The sequence below is a fragment of the Alternaria incomplexa genome (assembly GCF_024043165.1).
Source record: "Alternaria incomplexa strain BMP 0042 chromosome Unknown scaffold_9, whole genome shotgun sequence".
Taxonomy (NCBI): domain Eukaryota; kingdom Fungi; phylum Ascomycota; class Dothideomycetes; order Pleosporales; family Pleosporaceae; genus Alternaria; species Alternaria incomplexa.
This window is the reverse complement of record NW_026249858.1, coordinates 221,853-235,542: the sequence shown is the minus strand read 5'-3', so window position 1 is coordinate 235,542 and position 13,690 is coordinate 221,853. Positions and strand designations below refer to the sequence as shown.

The window sequence follows — 13,690 nt, the reverse complement described above, 5'->3', positions numbered from 1 at the left end:
ATAGCCCTTATACCCGCACTCGTTACGCAGAGTCTGCTCCCATGCCCACATAAAGTAGCGGTGCCACGACAAAAAGTTGCCCTTGTCAATGTTAGTCATTCTGATAAGGCGTATTACGGGTTGATAAAGAATACGTTTCCATGCGTGAACTGTGTCAGCAGGATATGGGTGACTACAAAGTCATCGTAACGACTTATCGCTCCAGAGGCAACTGCAGCTGGAGTTCTCGCCTTAGTCTTTCCCATACAGTGAACAGCTTCGATGTAGTTCAGCTTCTCCGAACGCTTTAGCTTAGACCTGTGGGGTGTGAGTAGCATCCTCCTTGAGGTTTGCATGAACATACCAATCACGGCGCCGAGCGACTGTATTTGAGGTACAGTTCCTGGTGTAGCTATCGGGGTGTTTGGCCACATCAAGCCATAGTTGATCAAGCCCGTGTTTGGCTAACGCATCGGTTTTCGGAGCTTGTGCTACGGTGCTTCCAACCAAGAGCAGAAATGCAAAAATAACCCTCATGGCGAGGCAGAAGCTTTTTTGGGATGAAGTCAGTGCCTCGTAGACGACAATTGCGAGATGCCATGACTCTTTATACTTGAGATGCGGTTACACCAAAGCATGCGAGCCCGGCATAACTGCACTTGTTCATGCGGGCGCATAGTTAGTGTAGAACACGCTTGCAGCCACAGGCTTTCATCATTAATATCGCATATCCAGATTCTATCAGGGTTGTTCGGACCAGCATTTGATAAGTAGTTTGCATGCCAGAGGCTTCCAGCTTGCGTATACATGCATCTGAGGGTGGCGAAGGACCACACGTTATAGGAAGGTGCGGGAACTGTATAACAAATGCGTTGAGACGAAGATGGTGCCAAACGGGCTGTACTTGAGAGCAAAAATTTCGTGAGGTTCTGCCCGTCTGGAGGATCCTGCCGATGAAAGAGTCTGTATGGGCGGGTGATAAATGTTGTTCATCCAAAGATCCGGGCAATGAAGTGCATCGGGCTCAGGCATTGAGAGCTTACCTAGGTACGGTAAGATGCTGCAAAGGTAATAGTTTGTACGACTTGGGCGTATGTACGCCTTGCTTGGCACTGAGATCGATGCGTAAAGTCGCCATGTGGCGCGTCTCCGGGAAATGAAGGGTCCCGAGGTCGCCCTGGTGATGTCGAAGCTGACCACCATCTACGTGTGCGTGTATGTTCCCAGTGCTTTTGAAGAGCTCGCCAGGAGGCGGCCAGCTGCTTACCAGTGCGTTGTGAAGGAGCATTGAAGCTTTAAATGCCTAGGTAGCGTGACATCGGGGCCCCTGCAGATCGAGCCGCTGTCCGCGGAACCGGAGGAGGCGGCTCGTGCGCGCCATCTCAGCGCCACCATCCCGCTGTCATCTACCTAGGTACCTCCCATCGTCTTAGCAGCGATTTCGCATGCATACTACGCTGGCGGTAACATGCAAACCTGTCTAGACCTTCGCCCAACGGATCTGCCACAACATCGCAACGATGGACCTTCCTGCACTAGCACCGCGCCTGAATTTGGGCGCACCTGCACTTCCCGACGAATTGATCCTTCTCATCCTAGATGAGCTGGATGCAGATGATTACTTGACATTACGTGCTCTGAATGCGACGAGTTGGCGATTTCATCGCCTCACACTAGACCGGCTATATCGAAGATTTCCAGGTTGCGCCCCGGAGCAATTCCTGCGTACCATAACGCTGTCTCATTCAGCCCACTGTCATGAACTCACAAACTATGTCAAAGAGGTGGTGTGGTATCAGGATTATTGGAGCCGACCATGCAGACGCCGCTGTCTGCCTTTAGGCGACAGGCATGCCGTTGCCAACAAACTCAGAAGCTCTGGGGCCATCTTGGACACCACGGATATCTCTACCGACCTACCAACCCGCTTCATAGGCTTCTCTTCTGATCACGAAGTACATTGGTGGTACCTGGAGTTCTTTTTGTTCTTCACGCCTAAAGTTGAAAAGATCACCGTACACGATGTATGGCAGTGGGATGACCACTGTTACTGGTTCAAGACTTTGGCTGCCAATCCAGCTCACTTCAGAAATATTCGATCAATCACTCTGCTAGGTCCTCTACGCTTAGAAAGTATTGTACCGCTTCTGACTTTGCCCTCTATACAAACCTTGGAGCTTACTCAGGCCGTCGATATGCGTCGAGAGCCTGGCAGGACTTTCCCCTGGGACGATGACGGCGATGCCCACGTTGATCGGTGGCTGGCTAACGGCTCATCTCTCGAACGCTTGGTTATAAGAGAATCAGACCTACACATCCATTCGGCAATGATCGTTCTCGAAGAGCTCGACAAACTCAAGACTTTTGACTACGAACACGTCTCTCATGATCTGAAATGGCGTTCTGGATTGTCGCCAGGTATTCTCACATGGGTCGGGCATCATGGATGGGGTCCAAATAGCTCTCTCGAGAACCTACGTCTACGAGTAGACTCGGTGGTGACGGAAATGGAGCTGTCATCACTATGTCATCATGTTACCGGACCTACACTCCCGAGACTCCGTACTCTGGATATTGGTCCTTGCAATATTGAGACATTCAATCAATCGGAGTCCCCACGCTTTGAAGACCTACATCCTATAGCGAGAAAGATTGTCAAGACCTTTCCAGACACTCTTGAATCTCTGCGGCTTCAGTGGACTTATGGGCTAGGCCAAGAACCCAAGCTACAATTCCTCATCGGCATCTTATCACGTTTGGTCGAAGCCGCTACTTCTTCGACGTCCAGATTGAAACAGATCTATATCGCCTGGCCTGCACTGGCAGGCTGGTTTCCCCTCCCGGACGAGGTTAAGCATCTGAAGCGGGTATATGAACGTTCAGGAATGCAATTCGATGTAGTCTACGAAGATATTGAGGGTGAGGAGCCACTGGCTATCAAAGAAGACGTAGAGTCTGGTTGGCTCTGGATACACAAAACGGGGGCTTTTGCGGGTCATTGCCTTTAGGAAGTCCAACCCACAACCGCATGAAGCTGGGCAAAATTGCATTCTTGTACGACTGCTGCAGGCGGCTAGGATACTTCTAAGAGCTTTGTGGGGTTTGAGTCGCTTGTATATCGGTGTAATGTTAGCAGATGATTCGCCATTATTGTCAACACGTGCTTGACCGGTCTAACTGCCGCTAAGGATTAGCGTCCCAACGCGGGGAAGCTCGTGTGCTATGCCACCATATCTAAAGACCACCTTACTTTTAAATTTGAGTGAAATACCTCTTGCATGATGCATCTCAAGTCTAAGCCGCTTGTATGACCCATCTGCGGCAGTGTCGTTTGCGCATGCTACCTTCGAGCCACCATGTCGATCACTGTACCATCTTCGTGTCCCTTCGATGCTCTGCCCAACGAGTTGGTTATGAGTATCATCGAGCGCATTCCCAATGAGAACGCTAAGGACATATGTCACCTTAGTCTGACCAGCCGTCGGATGTACACCCTTTCGCTCGATCATTTGTACAGAAACCTTTTCGTACGACGTCCTTGGCCACTGTTACGTACGCTATGTGCAAATCCAGAGCTTGGGAATCGAGTCCGAAACCTCACGTGGAAACACAATTTCGACGATCATGACGATACTGAGGAGAATCAAGCAGTCTTCCTCATATGCATTAGGATTCTGGAGCTACCAGAAAAGGACAGATTGATGTCTAATGCTACTGGCACACGACGCGATGACGAGTTTCTCGAGATACTTCTAATGTTCACCCCGAATGTTGATACACTTGTCGTCGCAGACAAAGCCTTCTGGCCAGACGACAAATACTGGTTCACGACTATAGCGAACCATTCAGATCGTTTCATACACCTGAAGAGCATCAACATACACGGTCCGCTGTCTTTGGAAGCCATAGCATACATTTTCCTCCTTCCTTCACTCCACGGTTTCACCGCTTCGGACCTAGTGCTCCTCGATCAGAACAACAAACGCCCGGCTTGGGACCAAGACATTCCGATTCAGACTGTGCTAGATCCCGCATCTTCTCAAGTCCAGGAAATCACGCTGAAACGATCCGTTGTGGAGGTGCCGACGCTGAGGTACTTCACCGAAGCTTGCAGGAATTTGAAGAGTTTCTCCTACGAACAAGACATCAATAATGGTAATAACAGGACTGTACGAACTCAATATAAGGCATACGCTGACTTCGCATCTTCTCCTTGGCAGATCAACGCGGCATATACTCTCCAAGCCTCTTGACCAAGTTTAGCGAGCTTGCGGGAGCGTTCATACACAACCGCGCAACGATTGAGCGTCTCTCCATCCGGGGCGACAAACAAATGCTTTGTCAGGGGCACGTGCTGCAGATAGCACGCCTGGCTTCGAATATGACAAATCTTCGCTCGTTGGATATGGGCTTGATCACACACGACGACGAGCCGATTAATTGTACTTCCGATTTCGTTGCGAAACTAGTTCATCATCTTCCACCATCACTGGAAGAGGTGAGCTTTGAGATTGACTGGCAAGAACACTGGGGTTCAAAGGGGTGGGAGGGCCCGACAGAGATGCTGCGCCATCTCGCTGAGATGGCTTCTCCGAAGCTGTCTCTGAAGAGAGTTGCTGTAGTAGACTGGCCACCTTTCTTGGGTCACTTTCCGCCAGATTTTGCAAAGCTACACCAGTGCTTTGCCGAGCGCAGCATAGACTTCGTATCAATTCCCGCTCATATTGAGGGGCCGGATCCTCTGCAGTTGCTGGACTACGTAGAGCCAGGGTGGGTGTTTGTGCAGGTGGCTGATGCGGAGTACGCGTAATCTAATTTGTGTGCGGAACGCCGCGAAAACAAAGGCGCTTTAGCTTAACCTTCATGTCCTGGTCGTGGTTTCTGGTGATTGACGCGTGAAATCCGTTTGCAGGGTTGGTGGGTGGTGAAGGGCTGAACGCGCTGGTGAGGGATTAGCGTGTTGGGCGCCCGATGACTCGCGTGTAAGGCCGGTGTACGTCATGTTCAACCTACAACGCGCCCCTCCGAATCTTCTGCTCACGATCGCATACCACCTACCACACTTGACCAACACTCTCGACAATTTACAATGGCCCAAAAAGGAGACTATCTATTGCAGCGCCCTCTCTATGGTAAGATACCTGCTCCCCCATTCCACACGGAACTAACATTCGCAGTGTTTGATCTTCCCGAAGAGCTATTGGCCACACTCACTCTCAAGGACCAGCCTGAGCAGCCATTAGAAGAGATACAGATTCCAACACCTGTGGCGGCGAGCGACTCTCCCGATACCGCCGAAGACGAGAGCAGCAGCCCGGCAAAGGCCACATCGTGCAACCTCTGTGGGCTCAGCTTCGCATCCCTTGCAGACCAGCGCGCCCACGTCCGATCCGACCTTCATGGGTACAACCTGAAGCAAAAGATAAAAGGTGCAAAGCCTGTAAGCGAGGCCGAGTTCGAGAAGCTCATCGGAGATCTGGATGAGAGCATATCAGGGTCTGAGTCATCGGAATCCGACGACGATGAAGATGAAGAAGGGGCGAAGACAAAGGACTCGACATTAAGCGTACTCTTGAAGAAGCAGGCCAAGATTTCGGATCCGGAGTTCGAGGAATTTGCCTCAAGGAAGAAGCAGAGAGGTTCCGGCAAGCCTCCGCTAATATGGTTCTCGTCACCCTCAATACCCGAAAATATGTCGCTGGGCGTCTATCGCGCGATCTTCTCGAATGCGGAGCAGGAGGACGAGTCACATATCCTAGACACTATACGCGCAAAGCAGCTATCCCCGAATCAACCTCTCAAGATCAAGGCGAATGAGGGTGGTGTCCCACTACCAGGCACAGACATTGGGCCGCATTATTTTCTCTGTATGATAGGCGGTGGCCATTTCGCTGCAATGATAGTGGCGCTGGCACCGAAGACAGGGAAGAATCACACTGGATTCGACGAGCGTTCGGCAACTGTAATTGCGCATAAGACCTTCCACAGATACACTACACGACGGAAACAGGGAGGTTCGCAATCAGCGAACGATAACGCAAAGGGCAACGCACACTCGGCCGGTTCATCCATTCGTCGCTATAACGAGACCGCACTCATCGCCGAAGTCCGCGAGCTACTCTCTAGCTGGAAAAGCATGATCGATACTGCAGAATTGGTATTTGTCCGCGCGACCGGCGCGACGAACCGAAGGACTCTGTTTGGTCCGTATGAAGGACAGGTCCTGCGTCACAATGACCCACGCAACCGAGGCTTTCCCTTCAGTACACGGCGAGCGACTCAGAAAGAGCTGATGCGTGCATTTGTTGAGCTTACTCGAGTAAAACAGAGTACCATTGATGAAGCAGCGCTTGCTGCTCTTAATAATTCTCAGAAGGAAGCTGCGGCCACCGCACCCGCTCCAGCGAAACCCAAGCCCAAGAGGTTGACGAAGGAAGAAGAGGCTGCGACATTACACACGTCCCAGGTTATACCGATAATCAAGCGTTCGAAAGTTCCTGCGCTTCTCAACTACCTCAAGACGAATGAAGTTTCACCAAACTTCCAGTTCCTCCCGACCAACCATCACACACCGACACCACTACATCTTGCTGCATCCCTAAATTCTGCTCCTATCATCCTCGCGCTCCTAACGAAGGCCGGTGCCGATCCGACTGTGATGAATGATGAAGCGCGAACTCCTTTCACGCTGACTGGTGACCGTGCAGCTCGTGACGCATTTCGCGTCGCACGCTCGGAGCTCGGAGAGTCTGCCTGGGACTGGGAGAAGGCCGGTATACCTGCAGCCATCACCAAAGCCGAGGCCGACAAGCGAGACGCTCAAGAGAAGACCGAGAAGGCTGCTGAGAGTAAGGCTGAAGCTGATCGACGGAAGGCTGAGACCGAACGTGTGCGGAAAGAGAGTGAGGCCGAGGAAATCAGGAAAAAGGAGCAGAGGTTGGGCAAGGGCAAGTCGTTGGGTGCACTACCTGTCAAGACTGGAGCAGACTTGAGAGAGGAAGAGATGAGGGGGCTAACGCCAGAAGCAAGAGCTAGGATGGAGAGAGAACGGCGTGCTAGGGCTGCTGAAGAAAGACTGAAGCGGATGCAACGTTGAGATCGCTTCCAACAATATCACCTGATCTTATGCCATTCGATGTCAGCACGAGGAAAGTAGCGTTTGACTGGGGGAGACCACGCGTAGAAAGCGTCCAAAGGCCTTCAGCAATGCGACAAGGACACCTCACATGTGAGAGCGAGGAAGAAGGCAGACGTTCAACAAGGGTATTTTAATGAATAGCTTGGGAACAGCGGACCGTGCGGAGGGACAGAAGGGGGCAAATGATATCATGAGCAGTAGTGAAGGGAAACGAGAGACTCATGGCCCGAACACATGACGCTATCAGGGCCCATGGACTATTTCAGTCTTGATATGTGTAGTTCTTCGGTAGCTGTAACAACACCTGCACCTGTACCCATCGCCCATTCTTTATTATGTCAACCAGCGCTCAAGCCCTTCCTGGCGTACCAACGCCCCTCTACCTAGCCATACGCGTTATAACCGATGCGGCTTATCAGCCTGTAATCAATCTATGCGCTATCACCTACGCCGACGAGCCATCAGGGTGGGAACGAGAAGATGACATCCAGCCCGGACTGCTCTTTGACCAAAACGGCAACGAAATACAAAGACATAAATGGATCTACGCCTCTGCTCTTTTCGCGCTAGCTCCCTACACTCGCCATATAAAGATCACCGTACGCTGCTGGGACGACCCCGACTCAGATATACGACTAAATATCATCGCAGCCGACGAGCACAAACACCTGGCCGAAAAGCTTGTGCAAGAGGACATCGACTACTTTGTTGACACGGAAATACACAAATCAGACGGCCAAAAGCCGCGCCTGGTACACGAGATGACCGGTGTGGCCTTCCGTGCAGCAATCCTAGATCCAGTGACTGGACGGAGGTTCGCTTGGTCTTTACTGGAGTTGAATACGTCTAACCACAGCGCTTACCCGGTGGGTAGGCGCACTCTGCAGGAAGAACAGGAGCTGAAGAGAGAGAGGCTACAAGACGTGGAGGAGGAGGAGTTTGGGCGTGTGGAGGAAGGCAAGAGGGAGAGACTGGAGCTTCATGGCGGGTTGGACTTGGTCGAGGTAAACATGGGGCTGAAGGAAGAGGAGGTGCACATAAAGACGGAACCGAGGGTCAAAGCTGAGAAAGTGAAGATGGAAGCGAAGATGAAGGAAGTCAAGATGGAGAAACGGGAGTAGGTGACGGGCGCGAGAGGAAGACATGATGGGATGGTATCGAGATCGAAGTCTATGAGCGAGTGGTCTCAGACCGTAGGATGCTCATGCAAGAGCCAAGTAGCCTACATGTATAAGTTTTACAAAATTACATTGTTGTCCGAATCACCAAGTCCTAAGATCTATGGCTTCGATCTTAATGCCCAATGACGTCATCGCTCTTTGCAAACCTCCTTCCCAAACTCCATCTCGTACCTCAACAGCTGCCACCACCAATCGCAACCCGCCCCAAGATGTCTTCCACAGACGTCCACGAACAAGAAATAGACGCGCGATCCCGCTCCGCACTCGCCTCAACACGGCGCAATCTACGCTACCTGTACGACCCCAAGACCGCGCCCAACGCCGTATCCTCACGCCGCACGCGCGCACTCCTCCGCGTCCTACGTTCCGGCGTCATATTCGCGTTCTGGAAACTCGTCCGATATGCGAAATACGTTGCGATCGGGTCACTGGTCGCGACGATAGGTGCTGGAGCTTTCGGCACAGTGGTTAGTGGGGCGGGGTTCGTGTTGGCGCCGACGGGCATTGCGGGCACGATTTTCGCGGCGACGGTTTGGGGCATTGGGAGGTTTGCTGTTAAGAAGGTTAAGAAGAGGTGGGGTGTAGGACAGGAATTGGAGGATGAGGAGGAAGAGACGTGGCAGGATAGGAGATATGCGGCGCAAAGGGTGGATTTCGGAGCGGAGGCTATGCCTTGGTGAGGAAGATGATTGACTTTGTGCGAGAAGGGAGGGGGTTGTGACGGACTTGCGAAAGTAAAGACAAGAAAGAGAGCGCAGGGCATTGGCCTTGGATTGTCAGGCCTAAGCACGAGGTTTCTCAACGCCCCGGGTCCTGACAACGACTCCGACCTCTCGCCCAAATAACACTTTCCGATTTCCTACGTCTCTGATTTCGCTACCAAGGATACCACGAGCTCGCTTCATCATCAGTATCGACGCCCTCGCTACAATAGATCCTGCGTCCCGGGCTCCTTTCGAGCCTCCATAGACCTTGACCCGCATCATGAATATCGCTAGCACAACTCACCCATCGCGCTATAGCGGCGCAGGATCCTCACAGATGACGGCCAAATACAGCATTTCCAACGCTTCTACATCCAACGCATACATCTTCGCCCTCGAAACGATTGCGTCCTTGGTGTAACCACGTCCATCTCATACAGCACCTTCTCGAACTTGCTTGCTACGGCTGAACGATTCGTCATAGCAGAAGCTGGGTGAAAAGGGGAGCAGTGTGTCAAGACTAAATTGAACAAGAGAAACACTTGCTTGTAAAGTCTCGAGACGGCCACTTGTGAATTACAGGAGGGCGAGGTGGATGTATGGAATGAGGCGGGGTGGGGCCGACGAGCCTGAGAGGGTCAAGAACAGGGTGGTTGGTGCAAAGGCGGGGCAGCGGGTGCAGGAGCATGGCGATGGTGATATGGAGACTACATGAGCATTTTAAATCAAGCGCATGCCAGACTAGAACCCGACTATCAAGTGCATAGGATGTGGTGTGATCAAGATTTGGTATCATTCCAGAACGGTACATAAAACTAATTCGACAACATCGCTCTAAAACAAGTAAGATAGCTTGGTGCGAAACCAGCCTGTGTGGAACGCCACAATATGCAACCCATATCCTTCTCCTTCTAATGGCCGTGTGAGTGTGCGTGTCCTATTTGCGTGATAAGCGGGAGTAGCATGCCAATCATGACGATACTTATGTCGCCCTTGGACATGTTGCTGTTACCGGGATATGCGTCCATGTAACCGTTCGCGGTGGGGTCTTCGTGCGGGTGTTGAGAGGCTGTGGCTTCAGACATGGAGTGCATCGCGACATACCTGCGTCAGATTAGTAAATCGGAAAGCGGTAGGGCGGATCTGTGGACTTACAAAAATGTTCCACCAGAGAAGCACAATACCCAGCCAGTCGCCCATGTTAAGCCTTCATCACCACCCAGGTGGTTGCGTCCGAACATGTGTACGATGGTCCAAGTAGCCAAAGCGCCTGCTGGCGCTGCTAAACTGAAGAAAGCGAGATGTGTCCGCGCCTTTCGTTTTGAGAGTCCTTGTTTGAGAAGAACAGAAGTGAGACCAAATGCTGCAGGGGCCTTGTGCAGCATGATCGCGAAGAAGATGACGAGCGACAGAGATGTGGATTCGGCTGTAGAGGAGGCACCTAGCGCGATTCCGTCGGCGCATGCGTGCACGATGAGACCGATTGTGGCTGCTGGTGTCTTCTTTGTGGGTGGAGGAGGCAGACCAGGCGTTGCGAGAGGCGTCACTGCAGCGCTCTGCATGCCCATGCCGTTGAGACTCAATGAAGATGAGTTGTGCGGTCCGCGTGCCAGGTTCGATAAGGAAATGTGCATTGGCTGGTACTTTGGTTTCGCGGAAGCCAGGGCTTCTGGCAGATGTTCGACCAGGAACATGAGAATGTAACCTAGTATCAGTGCAACGCCGATGTATGCATGTGGGCTGGGCCCGTCTTCGTGGCCAGCTTCAGCATGCCCATGGGCTGGTTCGTCGTCTTCCGGTGCGTGCACGCGAGTGTGTCCCTCTTTGTGGCCTTCTGTCGAGTCGTCGTCTCCACCTTTTTGCGGGTGGGCGTCCTCCGCAGGCTTCTCCTTCTCCTTGCTGTCCTTGATCTTCTTCAACTGCATATCGATGGCAGCTTTGTCGCTAGTCATGTCGACGGCGCCCGGCGCCTTGACCGCTCCTCCAGTGAGCGAGTTCGTGGCGACATCATCTGCTCTCTTCCAAGTCGGGAACTTGGGTGGGTGAGGTATCTCTTTTTGCAGGCTCACGACCGAGGGGATGGTAGGTTGAACACTCCGCGCACTGTGCGCATGCGCCTTGCTTCCAGCGCTGTACATGGTCTCGATGCCTTCGGGTATGATAACAATCAGAGAGGTGCCTACTAGCACTCCAGTGCCGAGGAGAGTGATGATGCGCAATTGGCGGGTGGAGAGGTTAAAGGAGAGCGGCAGGATGCCGGCCAGGAAGGAGCTGTGCATGTTAGAATTCGCTCCTGTACATTGTAGAGACCAGAGACGCACGCAATACCCATAACCGTGCTCAAGGCGAGCAGCATAAACAGGCCGTCCCACATGATTGCAGCGTGTAGAGTCGTCCCCTAAGCGGATTTACGAAGAAAAGATGCGCCCGGTACACAGAAAAGGGAAAAGGGTGGTAAGACGTTCAATCGACGCTATCCATGCCGCGAGGAGTCGGCCGTCGCAGGGTAGTTGGGGTGGTGGTGGTGTTGGCGGTGAGGGCTGGCGCGTTGTGAGGCTGATGTGGACAAGTTGGTCGTATAGCGCAACTTTCTTGAGGCTTGGGAGCAGGGGCGGGAGCGACGACGTAGGGCTGCGCTAAAACGCGTCTCCCGTCGCGCTAGCTGCTCCCTTCACTTTGCGCGCTGCTCGTCCATCATCTAATTGCTACACGCGACTGCCACCGCCCCACCCACCCACGTCGCGAAGATACTCCGCGTCAGTCAAGCGCACATTCCATATTACACGGTATTGCACAAACGCCGTCGTCATGGAGCTCGATCTGGATGATTGTAAGTTGCGCCATGGGAGCTGCGCGAAGGTGTAGCAAGAGCAGCGTCGGCGTAACTTTGCTAACATCGTGTAGGGGTCACCAACTCAAATGAGTGCTTCCACATCAACCTCTACCGCACCTCCAACGCCGACGGCCCCCAACGCATCTACGACGACTCCTTTCACCCCAGCTACACATACACCGTCATCGAAGAGAACGAGACCATCGCGGGGTACAAGAACCCCAGCATCGAGCTGGACTTCCGCGCAAACGACCTTAAGCCGAATCTGAAGATCTCATTCGACCAGGAACTCGACCTCAAGAAAATCTCCCCAGACCTGAATCAGATCGATCTATCACCAGAGCTGTTTCGCGAGTTCCTCCCCGAGTCGATCGACGATGCTGCCGGTGCTGCGTCTTCAGACTGGAAACCACCGGGTGAATGTATGAAGACCTTCAGCCTATACGGCAAACAGTACGAGATATGGAAGGCCTCCATGACGGATCCCGATGCTAGGCGCATCTGGTTGAATATGAGAATCCTGACACTGCTGTTCATCGAGGGCGCGACAATAGACGGTTTGGATGACGAAGAGACGCTCGACCGATGGACGCTATACCTTCTATACGACGTGACGCCCTTGTCAGATTCACAACTTTCTCCTTACACATTCGCCGGCTTCTCCACGTCATATCGCGCCTGGGTCTTTCCTACTTTCGAGATCGCTCGTGCCACAAAGCAACTGCCATCACCAGCCGACAGCAATGACGGCACTGCCGGCAAATATACGCCACCTCGTTTGACGCAAGACCCCAAGACGTTCCTCTTCACCAATAAGCTGGACCTCCTCGAGACGCCATCAAGGGAGCGCATCTCCCAGTTTCTCATTATCCCCCCATACCAAGGTCAATCGCTCGGAAGCCGCTTGTACGACACCATCTTCCAGGAGTTAGCGAGCAAGCCCTTCATCTTCGAGATACCAGTTGAAGATCCGAGCGAAGCTTTCGATGCCATGCGGGATTACAGCGACATCACCTATCTTCGTACATTGCCCGCCTTCCAGGAACTGTCAATTGCTTCCAATCTGTCTCCTGAATCCCTAAGGAAGGACTCACCAATTCCGCGGGACCAGATCCTTGGCAACGGTAAAGACCTTGAAGCACTTCGGGTGGAAACCAAGATTGTGAGCAGACAATTTTACAGGATGATCGAGCTCCACTTGTTGTCGACCATTCCACCAAACAATCGAAACCGGGCGCGAATCACAAGGAAAGCAAAGTCTAGCAACGAAAACGATCGGAGATACTACTTCTGGCGATTGGCGCTGAAGCACCGTATATACTGCCAGAACGCGGATGCGCTGGATCAGATGGAAGATGTCGCTGAACGTGTAGAGAAGCTGGAGTCGGCAGTCGACTCACAGCAGGAGGAGTTTGAAGAGCGTCTTGAAGAGCTGGAGAAGCGCCAGAGTATCGTGGCCGATGAAGCGTCCATGCCCGCAGTCGGCGCGAGAAGCAAGCGGAAGAGGGCGACTGTCGTTGATGATGACGAGGATGACGAGTGGGAAGACATGGATGAAGTATCAGTGGCCAGCTCAAAGAGAATGCGGTCGTAAAGGGGATAGCTCTTTTCGTGGTAGGGTGTTTGAGTAAGCGCAGGAGAGATCGGGGACGATTAGCGTGTCTCCATTGTAGGCTGCCCTGAAGCCTGTCCAAAGGTCTGGGTCATGATGATAGTTTAGGTAGTATACCCAATAGCACGTCCATTCTCACTAGACCGGCGATTGCAACCTAATCTCCGCGCGGGGCAGAGCTACCCCACGTCCAAATTTTGGAACGCGAACCTTGCGCTGAATCGCCTCGACGCAGCGCAGTGA

The 13,690-nt window shown here is 52.6% G+C and overlaps 5 protein-coding genes across 5 annotated transcripts; 4 read left to right on the top strand and 1 right to left on the bottom strand.

Annotated features, from left to right (window-relative positions):
• Positions 1-5,068: 5,068 nt before the first annotated feature.
• J4E90_006441 (uncharacterized protein) lies at positions 5,069-7,075 on the top strand (the record flags this gene model as incomplete). Its single annotated transcript, XM_051435986.1, has 2 exons — positions 5,069-5,111; positions 5,157-7,075. The coding sequence occupies 2 exons, from the start codon at positions 5,069-5,071 to the stop codon at positions 7,073-7,075; spliced, it is 1,962 nt and encodes a 653-aa protein (XP_051289780.1).
• A 377-nt stretch (positions 7,076-7,452) lies between these two features.
• J4E90_006440 (uncharacterized protein) lies at positions 7,453-8,238 on the top strand (the record flags this gene model as incomplete). Its single annotated transcript, XM_051435985.1, has 1 exon — positions 7,453-8,238. One exon carries the CDS (start codon positions 7,453-7,455, stop codon positions 8,236-8,238), a length of 786 nt encoding a protein of 261 aa, XP_051289779.1.
• Positions 8,239-8,507: 269 nt separating this feature from the next.
• J4E90_006439 (uncharacterized protein) lies at positions 8,508-8,978 on the top strand (the record flags this gene model as incomplete). Its single annotated transcript, XM_051435984.1, has 1 exon — positions 8,508-8,978. The coding sequence occupies one exon, from the start codon at positions 8,508-8,510 to the stop codon at positions 8,976-8,978; it is 471 nt and encodes a 156-aa protein (XP_051289778.1).
• A 935-nt stretch (positions 8,979-9,913) lies between these two features.
• On the bottom strand, positions 9,914-11,376 carry J4E90_006438 (uncharacterized protein; the record flags this gene model as incomplete). Its single annotated transcript, XM_051435983.1, has 3 exons — positions 9,914-10,106; positions 10,158-11,273; positions 11,324-11,376. The coding sequence occupies 3 exons, from the start codon at positions 11,374-11,376 to the stop codon at positions 9,914-9,916; spliced, it is 1,362 nt and encodes a 453-aa protein (XP_051289777.1).
• A 434-nt stretch (positions 11,377-11,810) lies between these two features.
• J4E90_006437 (uncharacterized protein) lies at positions 11,811-13,429 on the top strand (the record flags this gene model as incomplete). The annotated part of the gene is made up of 2 exons (XM_051435982.1): positions 11,811-11,832; positions 11,907-13,429. 2 exons carry the CDS (start codon positions 11,811-11,813, stop codon positions 13,427-13,429), a joined length of 1,545 nt encoding a protein of 514 aa, XP_051289776.1.
• Positions 13,430-13,690: the final 261 nt, after the last annotated feature.